This window comes from Bos grunniens, chromosome X (genome assembly GCF_055505025.1).
Source record: "Bos grunniens cultivar Pamir isolate PY7600 chromosome X, Bosgru_T2T1.0, whole genome shotgun sequence".
Classification (NCBI taxonomy): Eukaryota; Metazoa; Chordata; class Mammalia; order Artiodactyla; family Bovidae; genus Bos; species Bos grunniens.
In genome coordinates, this window is record NC_141194.1 from 31423587 (window position 1) to 31440121 (window position 16535).

At 37.0% G+C, this 16535-nt stretch overlaps 1 protein-coding gene across 21 annotated transcripts in view; it reads right to left on the minus strand.

The window, feature by feature from the left end:
• Window positions 1-16535, minus strand: part of DMD (dystrophin) — a 2667987-nt gene that overhangs the window by 1430814 nt on the left and 1220638 nt on the right. For all 21 annotated transcript variants that reach the window (XM_086387503.1, XM_086387509.1, XM_086387510.1 and 18 more), the window contains 3 exons: window positions 12343-12456; window positions 10975-11130; window positions 4169-4339 (listed from right to left, as the gene is read on the minus strand). In XM_086387503.1, coding sequence (XP_086243629.1) covers window positions 4169-4339; window positions 10975-11130; window positions 12343-12456 — 441 coding nt within the window. The remainder of the gene's footprint in view (window positions 1-4168; window positions 4340-10974; window positions 11131-12342; window positions 12457-16535) is intronic.

Here is a 16535-nt window from a genome sequence, read left to right on the forward strand (position 1 = left end):
AATCAAGATTGCTGGAAGAAATATCAGTAACCTCAGATATGCAGATGACACCACCCTTATGGCAGAAAGAGAAGAAGAACTAAAGAGCCTCTTGATGAAGGTGAAAGTGTAGAGCGAAAAAGCTGGCTTAAAAGTCAACATTCAAAAAGTTAAGATCATGGCATCTGGTCCCATCACTTCATGGGAAATAGATGGGGAAACAGTGCAACAATGACAGACTTTATTTTGGGGGGCTCTAAAATCACTGCAGATGGTGACTGCAGCCAGGAAATTAAAAGACGCTTGGTCCTTGGAAGAAAAGCTATGACCAAACATAGACAGCATATTAAAAATCAGAGACATTACTTCGCCAACACAGGTCCATCTAGTCAGTGCTATGGTTTTTCCAGTAGTCATGTATGGATGTGAGAGTTGGACCTTAAAGAAGGCTGAGTGCTGAACAATTGATGCTTTTGAACTGTGGTGTTGGAGAAGACCCTTGAGAGTCCCTTGGTCTGCAAGGAGATTCAACCAGTCAGTCAATCCTAAAGGAAATCAGTGCTGAATATTCATTGGAAGGAATGATGCTGAAGTTGAAGCTCAAATACTTTGGCCACTTGATGTGAAGAACTGACTCACTGGAAAAGACTGATGCCAGGAAAGATTGAAGGCAGGAGGAGAAGGGGACAAAAGAGGTTGAGATGGTTAGATGGCATCACCAACTTGATGGACACGAGTTTGAGCAAGCTCCAGGAGTTGGTGATGAACAAGGAAGCCTGGCGTGCTGCGGTCCATGGGGTCACAAAGAGTTGGACACAAATGAGCAACTGAATTGAAGTCCAGGTAACCCTAGGACTGGAGTTAACACGGTGTAAAAAAAAAAAAAAGAAAAAGAAAATAGTGAAAAACTGAAATTCCAGAATTTTTTAAAAAGGGATTTATATAAAATTTCAAATTAGACTTACTGCAGGCCTTCTAAAGACATTTGGAATAAGATGTTTCTAATCCAACTTGCCTTGTCTCTTTGATGCTAATATAAAAAAAAAATTGTTTACAGAGAAAAAAGTAAAAAACAGGATTATCAAGTAAAATACAGGAGCAGAAAGTAAAGAAAAAGAAGAAAGTCTCTACTTTTTATCTGAGTATATTGAGGAGAGATGCCAGAGTAGGTGTATCACTCTCTTCCAGCAATAAAGATAAATGTGCTCTCAACACGAGCACAGGTGAAGGCCTGGACAAGGTTCTATCGCTCCCTTTTGTGTAGGGGACAGACAAAGCGATTACCTTGACTGGCAGACAGAAGACCAGAAAACGCCAACTCCCTTTGCTGCTACTGGCCCAGGCTGTCTGAGCTGCTTCTCTTTTCATTATTATGCTCATAATGCACCAATGTTGTAGCTAGATCAGTTTTTTAAACATGCAAATCAATGTGGACTGTGGGGCTGGGCCACTCATGTCAGGGATTTTTTATAAATTAGTTTTAAATTTGAGACAGTCTACTCTCCTGTACTGGAAAAGAAAAAGGGATCTGACTGAACAGTTAGCCAGATAAGCAAAGGGTTCAAAGAATGAGGGAAGAGGGCCAGAGACAAACACAGGAACTGGGAGAAACAGAACAGCTGAATGCACGCTGACTGCTGATTATCTACTTTGAGACCTGAAGCAGTGGCTACACAGCACAGGAAGTGATGGTAAGAACAGCCATGAAAGGCTGAGATGTGAAGGCAAAGGCAATGGGGAGGCACATGCTTTATACAACAGTATGGAATGGAATGGAATGGCATATGATAGAGTGGCTTAGAAAGGAATAGGGATAGAGGGAAATATATTCAGATAAAGCCTATGACTAGGAGTAAACTCGGAGAAGGCAATGGCACCCCACTCCAGTACTCTTGCCTGGAGAATCCCATGGACAGAGGAGCCTGGTAGGCTGCAGTCCATGGGGTTGCTAGGAGTCGGACACGACTGAGCGACTTCACTTTCACTTTTCACTTTCATGCATTGGAGAAGGAAATGGCAACCCACTCCAGTGTTCTTGCCTGGAGAATCCCAGGGACGGGGAGCCTGGTGGGCTGCCATCTATGGGGTCGCACAGAGTCGGACACGACTGAAGCGACTTAGCAGCAACAGGAGTAAACTATTAGACCTATCTAGGAATATCTGTTTTCTGACCCCCAAAGAGAAGTGTAAACAAGTTTCCTTTCAAAGTACACTCCAGCTCTCATATTCTGTAATGATGTAACTTCCCTCATGGTGACCTCCCCACAGTCAAACCTAAAATAATTATAGACCTCCTGACAGCTCTGCCATTTCACTTAGAATGAAAACCCCTCCATGTCCCGCAAATCTGCTGTGTCAGCAGATACCTACTTTGCCTCTCCAAATCATCTCAGGTCATTTGTGCTGTTTTCCTCTCTTCAGGTAGGTGGGCTTCATTTTCTTCCCAGATAGCCTTAGGGTCTTTGCAGGAACTCTTCCCTCTGACTGGAATGTGCCCCGATAATACTTCTGTAAGGCTGCCTTTTTCTTATGATTCGTATCTCATTTTGTTTATAATTCCTCACAAATACCCTACATATCAACCCTTTGTAAAACAGCATCTCACCACCCTCAACTCCCAACTAGACTCTATGATTTATTTCACAACACTGGCTTATTTTTAGGCAAATTCTCATGATCTCAAATGAGTTTATTTCTCCATTCTTTGCCTGCCCTGTCACCAATGAGAATGCAAATTCTAAGAAGTCAGGTGGCTTTTATGTATTGCTCACTACTATATTCTATGTCTAGAAGGGTGTTTGACACAGTAAGTATACAATATTTCTTGATAAATGAATGAATTCGTGAATTTATGAATATTTCATGATAAATGATGTACGATATTAGATGAGACTGATTTTCTAGCTTTTAATATTCTAGACACTATTACTGTTTCCAAAATATAGTCATTCTTCTATATTTCAATTTTATTTTCTACATGTAACTAAAACCATAATATACCTCTGATAGTTAAACATCTGAGTTTAAGTATCTGTAAAATACAGTTAAACATCTGTACTCACTTCATGTCAGTACATTCTGCTCTTAATTACAATATTCACTGGATAATCTTATAAACTATATAATAAAGTACATATAATTAATTTCTTACCTTGCAGCAATAATAAAAATCATAATAATAATTAACTAGTTTGGGGCATCTATTTTGTGTATTACATTAGAACTTCCATGTTTCATCTTTCACATGATTCTGAAAAGCAGGTATTTTGATATCCAGATTACAAGGGAATGATTTTTCACTGGGTTTTTGTGACTTACCCAAGTTTACACAGTTCGGAAGGGGTCAAAGCAGGTTTTAAACCCAAGTGTTTGGCTCTAAAATGATTTTGCTCTGTCATGAGGCTTCAAACCAAACAAATATCTATTAATAGTTCACCTAGGCTAATGTTAAATAATATGTTATTGCTACTACATGAAGATAATATTTATCATTATAGCTGAAAATCATTGAGTGCTCACTCTGAGTTAGGTGATTTACTTACATGCAAGTTTTATTTTTCAGTTCATACTTTCAAGTTATGAAATGAGATGATTTACCCATGAAAAAATAAGAGGATTATACTGACTACTGAGTTGCCCAGGGCCATACTACAATGCCATTGTGTAGATTCAATTACCTGGCTTCACCTGCAAGACCTAGCTATATGCCAGTTTCCTTGGTCCTAAATCAATGTTATTTATTTTATCTTACTGTTTCAAGAGAAGCTCATGTAAATACAGTCCTTTTACCCATATTAAAGACCAGCAGCTGAAATATTTAGTACTGCCAAATTGTAAGAAACCCCTTAAAACACCAAATTAACAAAGCCTATTGACATTTTCAACTGTCATTTCACCAACACTTTGACACTTTTCCAGTTTGAATTTGCATCAGCTAGAAACATCTGATGAGTAGCTGAGTCTAATCTCTTAATAGTACATAATTTCAAGGGGAAAATGTTCCAAACTGTGATTATCAATATTTATGTTTTGACCACAATACATAAAATTAATAAATAAAAAGTTTAAGCATTCTATACAATGCATATCAAAGTTGAAGCTAAATTAATCAAAAAGCAACCTCTATTACTAAACCAAGAAAAGAGCAGACTGTGCAGAATCACAATTTGTTTTATCTGGTTTCTTTTACCTTCATCTCTTCAACTGCTGTCTGTAATTCATCTGGGGTTTTATATTCAAAATCTCTCTCTAGGTATTCTTCTTCGGCTTGTGTCATCCATTCATGCATCTCTGACAAATCTTTCTGAAGGCTTACAGTTTTATCCAAGCCTCCCTTTAAGGCCTCCTTTCTGGCATAGACCTTCCATAAAACAAACCAATAAGTAAAGCATGAATATTGAAAGTCATAAAACATTATCATTATACTAGTATTGACGAGTCTGTAAATAATAGAAAGCTTGGAAAAGATGAAGCCAGAAGTAAATAGCTTACATGAATGAGGAAAATAACTCATGGCAATTGGATACACTTAATTTCCCATAAGTGTTAAAATAAGATATAAGCATTTACTTGACATAATGAACAGATTCCCCTAAGACCACAATTTAGCTGTTGTATACGGTAATTCATTTCTGCAAATGGAGAGTAAAGAAAAACATTTTTTCATGATACGTTTCAGTTGGAAAACTGAATTTATTGGCATACATAGAAGTAGAAATTCTTTGTACTCTTTGATGCTGTTTTACAATTTCAAATATCCTGCTGCTGCTAAGTCGCTTCAGTCGTGTCCGACTCTGTGCGACCCCATAGATGGCAGCCCACCAGGCTCCCCGTCCCTGGGATTCTCCAGGCAAGAACACTGGAGTGGGTTGCCATTTCCTTCTCCAATGCATGAAAGTGAAAAGTGAAAGTGAAGTCGCTCAGTCGTGTCTGACTCTGAGCGACCCCATGGACTGCAGCCTACCAGGCTCCTCCGTCCATGGGATTTTCCAGGCAAGAGTACTAGGAACTTAGTAATCATATACCTATAGAAAACTCTCATAAAAAAGGAAAATGAATAAAAGATACAGTCATGTAATTCACAGAAATAAAATTAAAATGAGGCCATATATATGTGAAAATTTGCTCAGTATCATTAATAGTTAAATAATAGCAAATGAAGTTAAATTACTGTATTTTCAAATATGAGATTAGAAAAAAGACTAATTAGAATGTCAAGTTTGAGCAGGGATGTGGGAAAACAAAGGTTTCATAGCTGTTTAGGGAAATATACACCACAGTAAAAGCTTTTAGACAGTAAACTGGCAAAATGCATTCAACGCCTTAATGTTCATCAATTTGAGCCTGTTCTTCCACATATAAAACGATGTGTCCATAGTTGCATGTACAGTATTCAATTCAGCTTTGAAGACAGCAACATATTGAAAACAAACCCAAAGGTGCTTTCACGGAAGATCAGTTAAATAAATAGTGGGATACACATGTACACACACAGAATGGGGTACCAATGAGCACTGACACATCTGTTCTGAAGTGAAAACTGTCTAGTATATAATTTTACATTAAAAAAGGTGTAAAAAAGCATGTGTAATAGGAGACTCTTGCTTTATAAAGTCTCATATGTTTCTGAAATACTAATTTATAACAGAATTTATTACTTATTAACTAGAAAGATAGCAAAACTTAAAATACCCAAGAGATCATGCATGTTATAATAGCTTATACAACGTACTCTGCTGTAACACACTGAGGGAAAATTTCAATTTAGTATTAGGATTACAATATATAATGCATCTCTTTTACCTTAAAAAATAACTCTACTCAAATGATGTTATTCTTCTCTCTGGGATTAAGTAGAATGCATCTTTTAAATAATACAGCTGTAATTTAAAGTCTTAATATAAAAGGCATAGTTTTAATAAAACAACATTTTCATGGTACTTTACCAAATATAAAATATATGCAGTACCATGTTCATGTTAATTTTTCTTATACTTTACAATTACCTGAAGCCTAATGTAGTTAAATTAAAGCTACTTAAATACTTTACTCTCCTAGGAGACTGTAGAACTTGATCTATTGAAATGTAAGTGTATGTTTCATTATAACAGCTAGAACCACATATCTAACAATTATACTAAAGTACAAAGATGATTTTGCATAGTCAATGAACCTATAACAAGCCCAAGTAAACAAGCTGTTAAATTTCTACTTGATATGCTGCTATAATCTTTGGAGGCAGCTGGCACAGTGGCAATAATATTAGAATGACTAACAAAACTTAGCCAAAGACTTGTAGCAAAAAACTATATATATAACGGATGCTATAAAACGAAACCAGAAGAAAGGGATCAGGAGTGATTTTAAAATGAAAGAAAAGCAGGAAGTCATTTTGAAGTGACAGAACGAGTACACTGGAAAGAATACCAGCTTTGGAATCAGGATACCTGGATTCAATCAATCACTAACAAGCTAAGTGAATCTGGAAACATCACTCCATTTATCTGCACTTCTTAACTAACCTAAAAGTCGGACTAGATGATTTCCAAGGTCTTTTCCAAATTTAACATTCTGCTCTACAACTGATCAGAAAGAGATTAATTTTTTGTGGTTTCACATTTTAGAAGGATTTCTGTGAAAAGGTTGAAGTTAAAATCATACTTTCTCCTTCACCTTTATTACCTGAGTGATGCCAACTGTCTAGCCTGAAATTGCCCAATCCACCCCTGCAGTTTCAGCAGATTACTCTGCATCAACCGCTTTATAAAACAGGAAGTTCTTCATGTTTCCTGTTCCAGAATTTGTAAATCTAACATTAAGCATTGCCTGACCCCACTCTACGCCCCCTGAACCTTTGTTAAGATACAATTGACATAAAAACACTGTTTAAGGTACATACACCATTGTGAAATGATTACAACTGGATTAGTCAATGCCTTCATCATCACACATGATTATCATTTTTCTTTTTATTATGAAAACATTAAAGATTTACTCTCCCAGCAAGGTTCATATGTAAATAAATTATAAAATACTGTATATAATATAGAATTGTCAGCTATAGTCACCATACTGTAAATGTGCTGTGTGTGTGCTTAGTCACTCAGGTGTGTCTGACTCTTTGCCCATGGACTGTAGCCTGCCAGGCTCCACTGTCTGTGGAATCTGAGATCCCAAGAACTCCCTCATCATAAATGAGAAGTCTGTACCACTTAACCTGAATCTCTTTATCTCTCTCACTCTCTAAGCCCTAGTATCCATTCTACTCTCTTGAGTTTGGCTTTTTTAGATCCCATGTTTAATTGAGATAAGACTGTATTTGTTTTTTTCTATCTGATTTATTTCACCTAATATAATACCCTCAAGTTTCATCCAGGTTGTTGCAAATCACAGGCTTTCCTTCTTTCTCAGAATAATACTCCTTTGTCTATATGTATGTGTGTATCCATGTATGTACACACACACACACACACACACACATAATCTTCTTTATGTGTTTCTCCCTGATCAGCACTTAGGTTGTCTCCTTATCTTGGCTATTGTGAGTAATGCTGCAATGAATTTAGGTGTACAGACATCTCTTTGAGAAATTCTGATTTTGTTTCCTTTGGAAATACACCCAGAAGTGGAAGTGCTAGATCCTCAGGCAGCTCTATTTTAATTCTGAGGAATCTCCATACAGGCTGCACAGTGGCTGTATTGTGTGTATGCTGGAGACTGCAGGGCAGGATGCTTAAGGGTGAAATTATAAAGATGTTACTGGTAGAGACATTGTCTGGGTTATGAAGCTGGGAGTGTGTGTCTGAGGCAGGGTAGAAGATGAAAATCACTGGAGTGGGTATTAAGTAACCAAGGGCTCAGGAATGGGAAGAACCATCTAAGAAGATATTGAAATCACCCAGAATTAGGACAGGAGTAACCGTGAGTTAGGTGTTAAAATACATAAGAAATGAGGCAGAGTGACCTGGGGGTCTGTGGATGACTGAACCCAAAAGATGCACTGAATCAGAGAAAGATAATGATCTGCAAGGTGCCAGAATGGCACCCGCCTTGCCACTCAATCCAGTGTTTCTTGGTAACTCTAAGTTTATAGTCACCAATAATTAAAATATATATCTATACATTATTTAGAAATTACACATATTTTATAATTTTATATAGGCAGCTTTATGTCTATTTCATCTCTCCTTGTTTATTTTATTGAACAAGTATTACATAATGGTTACTCTGTGCTAGATATAGATCTACACAGCTTATACACACAGACTCATTTAACTATAGAAGAATGTTAAAATTCTTATAAAGTAAGTAGTAATATCATCACACTGTAAAGACTGGGAAACTGAAGTGCAGAGATAAAGTGACTTTTCCAGGCTCACAGAGGTAGCTTATGGTGGGGGCAAGATCTCAACCCAGGCAACCTGCTTCCAGAGTCTCTGCCCATACACATTGTTTGCCTGTCCATCCACAAGGAAGTCTTGCCCATCCATAAGAGTTCTTATTTCATCTAATTTAGCAAAAAATTCAGAGGGAGGGTGGGTCTGACAAATTCTTTCATTGTCAGATAGGAGTTACATAGATGTTATCTTTATTTTTGTGTATATAGTTCATATGCTCAGTTTAAATACCCCACTTGAATTCCAGATGCATTTTGACTGTATACTCCTCCAAAATAAACATGACCAAAGTAGAAGCACTGATCATTCTACCAAACTGGTCAATTGTGTTTCTCCCTTCAGTTCAGTTCAGTTCAGTCGCTCAGTTGTGTCCGACTCTTTGCGACCCCATGAATCACAGAACGCCAGGCCTCCCTGTCCATCACCAACTCCCAGAGTTCACCCAGACTCACGTCCATCGAGTCAGTGATGCCATCCAGCCATCTCATCCTCTGTCGTCCCCTTCTCCTCCTGCCCCCAATCCCTCCCAGCATCAGGGTCTTTTCCAATGAGTCAACTCTTCGCATGAGGTGGCCAAAGTACTGGAGTTTCAGCTTTAGCATCATTACTTAGCACACAGTTTTTCCGTCTTTCATTTGAGCAACACTGTTGCTCAAAAGAGAAAACTCTGAATATGCTTTCATCCCTCCCTCCCTGTCACCCTGAACGTTCCACAAGCCTTATCTTTCATCAAGTACTGCCATTTCTAACAGGGTCTAATAAAACATAAAATCAAGAAAGGAATGTGTTGTTAGCAGTAAGAGTAATGATTGTGGAAGTGAGTGTGAAAGCCCTGATCAAAAATGCAAGAACGAAGAATTTGCCTAATTGGTTAGAAGAAACAAGAAAAATAAATGATCACATTGAGTGGGATAAGCTTGCTGGAGGTAGCCAGGAAGTACAGAATTTCTACAAAGTTTGACTGACACAAGCACTTTGGTTCAGTTTGCCTAGAATAACACACTCCCTTCCTCATGCTACTTACTGTATAATGGGAAAATATACATAAAAACAATAAACAGTAATGAAACAGAGCAACAAGAATTCAAATCACCTCTGTCTCTGTGGAAGAGCTTTGAAAATTATTGGAAGAGGTTTGGACAGTCAACCAAACAGAGTGTCACAAGAGGATTATACATTTCAAATTTCTTTGTGTCTCTCAATCTTCACTAATATCCCCCCTGTTATTTGCCAGTATTACTTCCTACCTGAACAACTGTAATTCCTACATGCTTCCATTCATGCCCCTTCAGTCTTTTCATATAAGAGGAATATACAGCAAATATTTACATGATGTCACTCCTATATCTAAACGTCTAATAGCTCCCCATTGTATTTGGCATGAATAGTAAATCCTCACTGTGCTTTATAAGAAAATTAATGACTCTTCTTTGCCACCCATTTTCTCATAAAGATTTTTTTTTCGCTATTGTTTCCTCCCTTGCTCTAAATAAATTGGTGCTGCTCTTTCTATTCATCCATTAAAAACATTCAACAAACAAACCCTTTTCATACTGGCCTTCCAGGAAAACATCAATGATATAATCTATTTTCTAAGTAATATTTTTTTTCCTTAACATCCCTTCTAGAACTGACTTACTCCAGGAGAAGAATGCAAGCTAGCTGACCCCGGGCTATCTCATCGGTGAGTTAATAGAACAGTTGAGCATTTGTCAGTGATGGTATTAGCTGGGTGACTTGCCTTGACTTTTCCTCGGCTCAATTTCTTTCTTTTTCAAATTTAGTTTTTGCCTTTTGGCATGATTTCTTTTCAACTTTGAAAGGTTACTTAGAAATAATGAAAGACTGACTGATGCTAATACACATAAAATGAAACCTCTCATTAACTTCAAAAAAGGTATTGGTGTATTAAAAAGTAATCATTGCTTTAGGTCAAAATTTCACTTTTGAACCAGAAGTATTTGATGTATGCTACTTGTATGTAATATTTACTCTTCTGCAATTTAATCTTGAAATTGGAAATAAATATCCATAAAACACTCCTCCATATAAAAATGAGGAACTCAGATATGAATGTACATTTATCTTATTTTTTTTCTACTAAGCCCTTCTCAACTATTTCCCAATCTTAATCTATTTATTGAAAGAGATGTATTGAAGAAGCCAAATTCGTCAATCTTACAATCAAAAGCGAAACATATTTATATTTGTACATATGCATGCATTACTCATTCATTTTATTTCTGTATCAAGTATAGAATTGTAAACTATCTTTGTTGATCCAATTACATGTATTAAGTTATGCAGTCGTTTGGAGAAAAGATTCAAAAAAAAACAATGCCTAAGAAAAGGGCTTTATTGTTCAGAATGACAGCTGTATTCAATAAGATCATTTTAGGACTTCCAATAAGATGAATATACACTATCAATATATATACTATGAAAATAATTTATATGCTAGACAAAAGCTAGTTTTACTTAACCATGCTTTAAAGCATCAACACAGAGACTGAACTTTTTAAAAGAGCCATGGTGAAGGGAGACATTAAGAAATCATAATTAAAATGAAGCAAGCCAACGTAAAAGAGATGGGACATACCTGTCGACATATGTAATCCCATTGAGTGTTAAGTTCTCTGAGCTCTGTCTCCAGTCTAGAAGCAAACTCTGGCTCCGCTTCAGTTTTTATTTTCTGTCCACCTTCATTGACACTGTTTAGACTGGGCTGGATTGTCTGAATATCACTGACTAAAAGCTAAGGAAACAATTTAAGTTATCTGAAAAAGTTACCACAACAATTAGAAATGCAACACAGCTACACAGAAACATATAATTAGGAATCATGACACTACACATGAATTTTGCCCTTTAACATCTGAAATATATGCTACAAAAAATGTTCAATTTTTATGGCATGAATGAAATGGGGAATTATATATCTATAGTCTACTAAAATTAGCTGCTGCTGCTGCTGTTAAGTTGCTTCAGTCGTGTCCGAATCTGTGTGACCCAGTGGACGGCAGCCCACCAGGCTCCCCCGTCCCTGGGATTCTCCAGGCAAGAACACTGGAGTGGGTTGCCATTTCCTTCTCCAATGCATGAAAGTGAAAAGTGAAAGTGAAGTCGCTCAGTCGTGTCTGACTCTTCACAACCCCATGGACTGTAGCCTACCAGGCTCCTCTGTCCATGGGATTTTCCAGGCAAGAGTACTGGAGTGGGGTGCCATTGCGTACAAAGTAAATAAACTTAATACTTCATGTTCAAAAACAGTGCAACAATGATGAGCTTTATAAATTACTATTTTTGAAGGAGGTTTGATTTTCCAGCATAGTATGCTGCAGCAGTTTATAGCAAGATGCTGTGAAGGTTACTGATAAAATGGATTTGCTTTTAAAGCTTTTACTCACATAGAAAGTTCTTGAAAGAGCTAGATTGTTCTCTTCCTACTGCATGACAATGGCATAATAAATATTATTTCAAAATATGTCTTGTATTATACCACAATGTGACATACATGGAAAGAGCAACATCGTTTTACTGACAATCTGTAATAGGATATAACAAGTAGCTCAAAAAAATCATTTACCTTTAGCTTAAACTGCATGCTATATAAAAATAATATTTTAAAGTGAGTGTTGAATAAAAGGCAATATTTTGTCTATTTCTCTCTTATTTAGCCCAGTTTCTCAACCTTGGCACTACTGTCCTTTTGGATGGGGTAATTATTTGTTGTACAGTGCTGTTCTTTGCATAGTAGGATATTAAGATATATCCCTGACCTCTATCCACTAGAAGCCAACAGCATCTACCCCACCTCAAGTTGAGACAAATGAAAATGTCTCCAGATATTGCTGAATGTCCCCTAGAGGGACAAAATTGCCCCTGGTTCAGAACCACTGATATCATTAAATAATAATTTCCATATCAAAGTCTTCATATAGAGAAGTGTCATATAAAAAAATCTTACCCTGCACTGCTTCAGCTGTTTTTTAAGAATTTCTGAATCTCCAAGGGCAGGCCATTCATCTTTCAAGAAAACATCAACTTCAGCCATCCACTTCTTCAGTGTTTTTATGTGATTCTGGAATCAGAGACCCATTTTAACACATTATTGGGGTGCTGATTTCCCTTGACACAATTCATCATGATGATATGTTTGAACACAAGCCCGCGAACAATTCCCATGGTTGAAGAATATCTCTAAGTAGCTCTTCAGGAAAAGAATATTTCCACTAAGACTGCATTTTTATGGTCTGCTGTATGAGCACTGGCGTATGAAGTCTGCTATTGTTAAAAATAAAAAATTACTACCAAATGTGGTTTTATGATGTTACTCTTGAGAACATTAAATCATATCCCCCTCTAGAGAAATTTTAAGTTACAAAACAACTCATGATAATACTAACAATGTGCCCTTACAGTACATAAAACAAACTATGAACAATAAACTCAATGTAATAGTGTCTTTATAGCCTCCCTAAACGTGAACTTCCACAAATTGTTTTCTACAGTTGACAGTTTAAATAGCCCCTCCAGTGGAGAACTTTCAGACCAAGATGTTGTCATCTTTAAAGAAAGAAAACTTGTGCTTTTAATTCCTGTTTTGCTCGACCAAGTTGACGTAATGATCAAATGGAAAATGTCATCCTTATTTATTTGTAAATAGCCAAATATAACCCATTAATTTTTTTTCACATAATGCCATTTTTCTTGCTCCTTTTAGGGCTACATTTCAAGTGTGTGGTCTGTCAAACTTCTTTATCTGCCTACAATTCAACTATGCTATCCAGATGAGCTATTTTGTCCCTTCTTAATTAGATTTCTATTCAAAATGTGTGCTAATCAGAAATTTCCCTCTTCAATACGACACATAATAATGACTTTAAAAGCATCTGACTAAATCTAAAGATTTCAGCAGTATTATCTGGCTGACATTTCTTGAATCTAGCTTTGCTCTTTGGCCCATATCGCCACTGTCCCAGTTCAGATCTTACCACTGCCTCCTTGACTACTACGTTAGCTCTTTCTGGTATCTACTTCAGTCTCACCCCATTCTAACCCATTCTCCCCATTGGTACCAATATTCTTCTCACCTCCTTCTTCTTCTCAAAGTGATGTTTAAAAAAAAACAGATATTATTTTATCTCCCTCCTCTTGAAGTATCAATAATAGTTCCACATTATCATTATGCTTAATCTCATCATGGTTAGATTATAATCCATATTCCAAAGCATGGCATCCAACTTATTCATGATCTAGTCTCAGACTACTTCTCCAAACACCTCTTTTATTAATCTCCAGACATAACTTTTACCTCTCCAATATTGAACAACTTTCAGATAATTGAACATGCTGCTCCATTTTGTCAGGAACTCTTTCTCCATCTTTTATTAGGTGCCTAAATTCTACGTGTTCAAGGTGTAGTCAGATAACTCATATCCCAAGAACATATTGCAACTCCTTTTCCCAGGATATGTTGCTTTTCTTCTCTTTCCACTGCCATGTTCTATGCACTGTTTTATTTACTTACCATGCTAGGTTAAATAATGACTCTTTGAGATTTCAGGCCCTTATCCCTGGAAGCTGTGAATATGGTGCCTTACATGACAAAAAGGAATTTGCATATGTGATTAAGTTAAGGATATCAAGATAAGGAAATGATCCTGGGTTATCCAAATGGACACAATATGATCAAAGGATTCTTATTAAGATAGAAGCAAGAGTGTAAGAGAGAAATTGGGAGGTGCTACACTCCTGGCTTTAAAGATGAAGATGGAAACATGAGCAAGATTGTAGTTTCCCAAAACTAAAAGTGACAAGGCAATAAATTTTCTCCTAAAGCCTCCAGAAAGGACACAGCCCTCTCCATACCTTGATTTTAGCCCACTGAGCCTGATATTGAACTTTTGATACCTAGAACCACAATATATGTGTGCTGTTTCAAGCCACTAAATTTACAGCAACTTATTACAGCAGCAATAGGAAATGGATACACTTTCCTTTCTCCTTTGCCAGACATGGGCTCCTTGATGGCAAGGACCATGTAACTGTACCCTCTTTTGCCACTAGCACAGACAAAAATGTGTTTTTATATGTGTATGTATGTGTATGCATGTATGCATATGTTCATAACTTGAGAGTCATCACTGTGGATGTTGTGCTTTAAAAAATAATTTAAAACTGCTAGGTCTTTTGGTTTGTGAAAAGTAAGAAAAAACAACTAAGTAGCTTGACTGGGATTTAAAACCAGAAGTGTGCTATTCCGATGCTTTTACATCATGCTTGCATCAAGCTTCTTTCCAACATTAACATTTTTTGCAATAATTTACCACATAAGAGAAATATCACTTGTATCACCAAATGTTTTAAACTTTAGACTACAGTGCAGTTGTTGGTTTACTAATGCTTGGGTAATTCGGTGGCACTATTCAAACAAATTAAGTCAGTGGAAGTTGGTTTGTGGAAGGCGATGGGATCAATTTTATATACAAAATTACAAGTGAAATATGCTGATGAAATTATGTATATTACATGACAGATAACTTTTTATTTGGTGGTGGTGGTGTAGTCACTAAGTCATGTCTGAATCTTGTGAGACCATGGACTACAGCCCCCCAGGCTCCTCTGTCCATGGGATTTTCCAAGTAAAAATACTGGAGTGGGTTGCCATTTCCTTCTCCAGGGTATCTTGCTGACCCAGGGATCGAAGCCACGTCTCCTGCGTGGAGGTGGATTCTTTAGCACTACATCAACAGGGACATTCCCTCACCCTATATATATATATATATATATATATATATATATATATATATGCACACACACATACACAAACAGATTCAAGGGGTTATATCTGATAGACAGAGCCTGAAGAACTATGGACAGAGGTCTGTAACATTATACAGGAGGTAGTGATCAAAACTATCCCAAAGAAAAAGAAATGCAAAAAGGCAAAATGCTTGTCTGAAGAAGCCTTATAAATAGCTGAGAAAAGAAGAGAAGTGAAAGGCAAAGGAGAAAGGAAAACTATACCTATCTGAATGTAGAGCTCCAAAGAATAGCAAGGAGAGATAAGAATGCCTTCCTAAGTAAACAATGCAAAGAAATAAAGGAAAATAATAGAATGGGAAAGACTAGAGATCTCTTCAAGTAAATTAGAGATACCAAGGGAACATTTCATGCAGAGATGGGCATAATAAAGGACAGAAATGGTATGGACCTAACAGAAGCAGAAGATATTAAGAAGAGGTGGCAAGAATACACAGAAGAACTATGCAGAAGAGATCTTAATGACCCAGATAACCACAATGGTGTGATCACTCACCTAGAGCCAGACTTCCTGGAACGTGAAATCAAGTGGGCTTTAGGAAGCATCACTATGGGTGGGGATGATGGAATTCCAGCTGAGCTATTTCAAATCCTAAAAGATGATGCTGTCAAAGTGCTGTACTCAATATGCCAGCAAACTTGGAAAACTCAGCTCTGGCCATAGGACTGGAAAAGGTCAGTTTTCATTCCAATCCCAAAGAAGGGCAATGCCAAAGTATGTTCAAACTACCACACAATTGCACTCATCTAACAAGCTAGCAAAGTAATGCTTAAAATTCTCCAAGCTAGGCTTCAACACTACATGAACTGAGAATTTCCAGGTGTTCAAGCTGGATATAGAAAAGGCAGAGGAACCAGAGATCGAATTGCCAACATCCGTTGGACCATAGAAAAAGCAAGAGAGTTCCAGGAAAAAAAAAATCTACTTCTGCTTTATTGACTATGCCAAAGCCTTTGACTGTGTGAATCACAAAAAACTGTGGACGTTTCTTCAAGACATGGGAACCAGAACACATTATCCATCTCTTGAGAAATCTGTATGCAGGTCAAGAAGCAAAAGTTAGAACTGGACCTGTAAAACTGACTAGTTCCAAATAGGAAAAGGAGTACTTCCAGGCTATATATTGTCACCCTGCTTATTTAACTTATATGCAGAATATGTATGAAATGCCAGGCTGGATGAAGCACAAGCTGGAATCAAGATTGACAGGAGAAATACCAATAACCTCAGATATGTTGATGGCACCACCCTTATAGAAGAAAACAAAGAGGAACTAAAGAACCTCTTGATGAAGGTGAAAGAGGAGAGTGGAAAAGCTGATTTAACACTCAAAA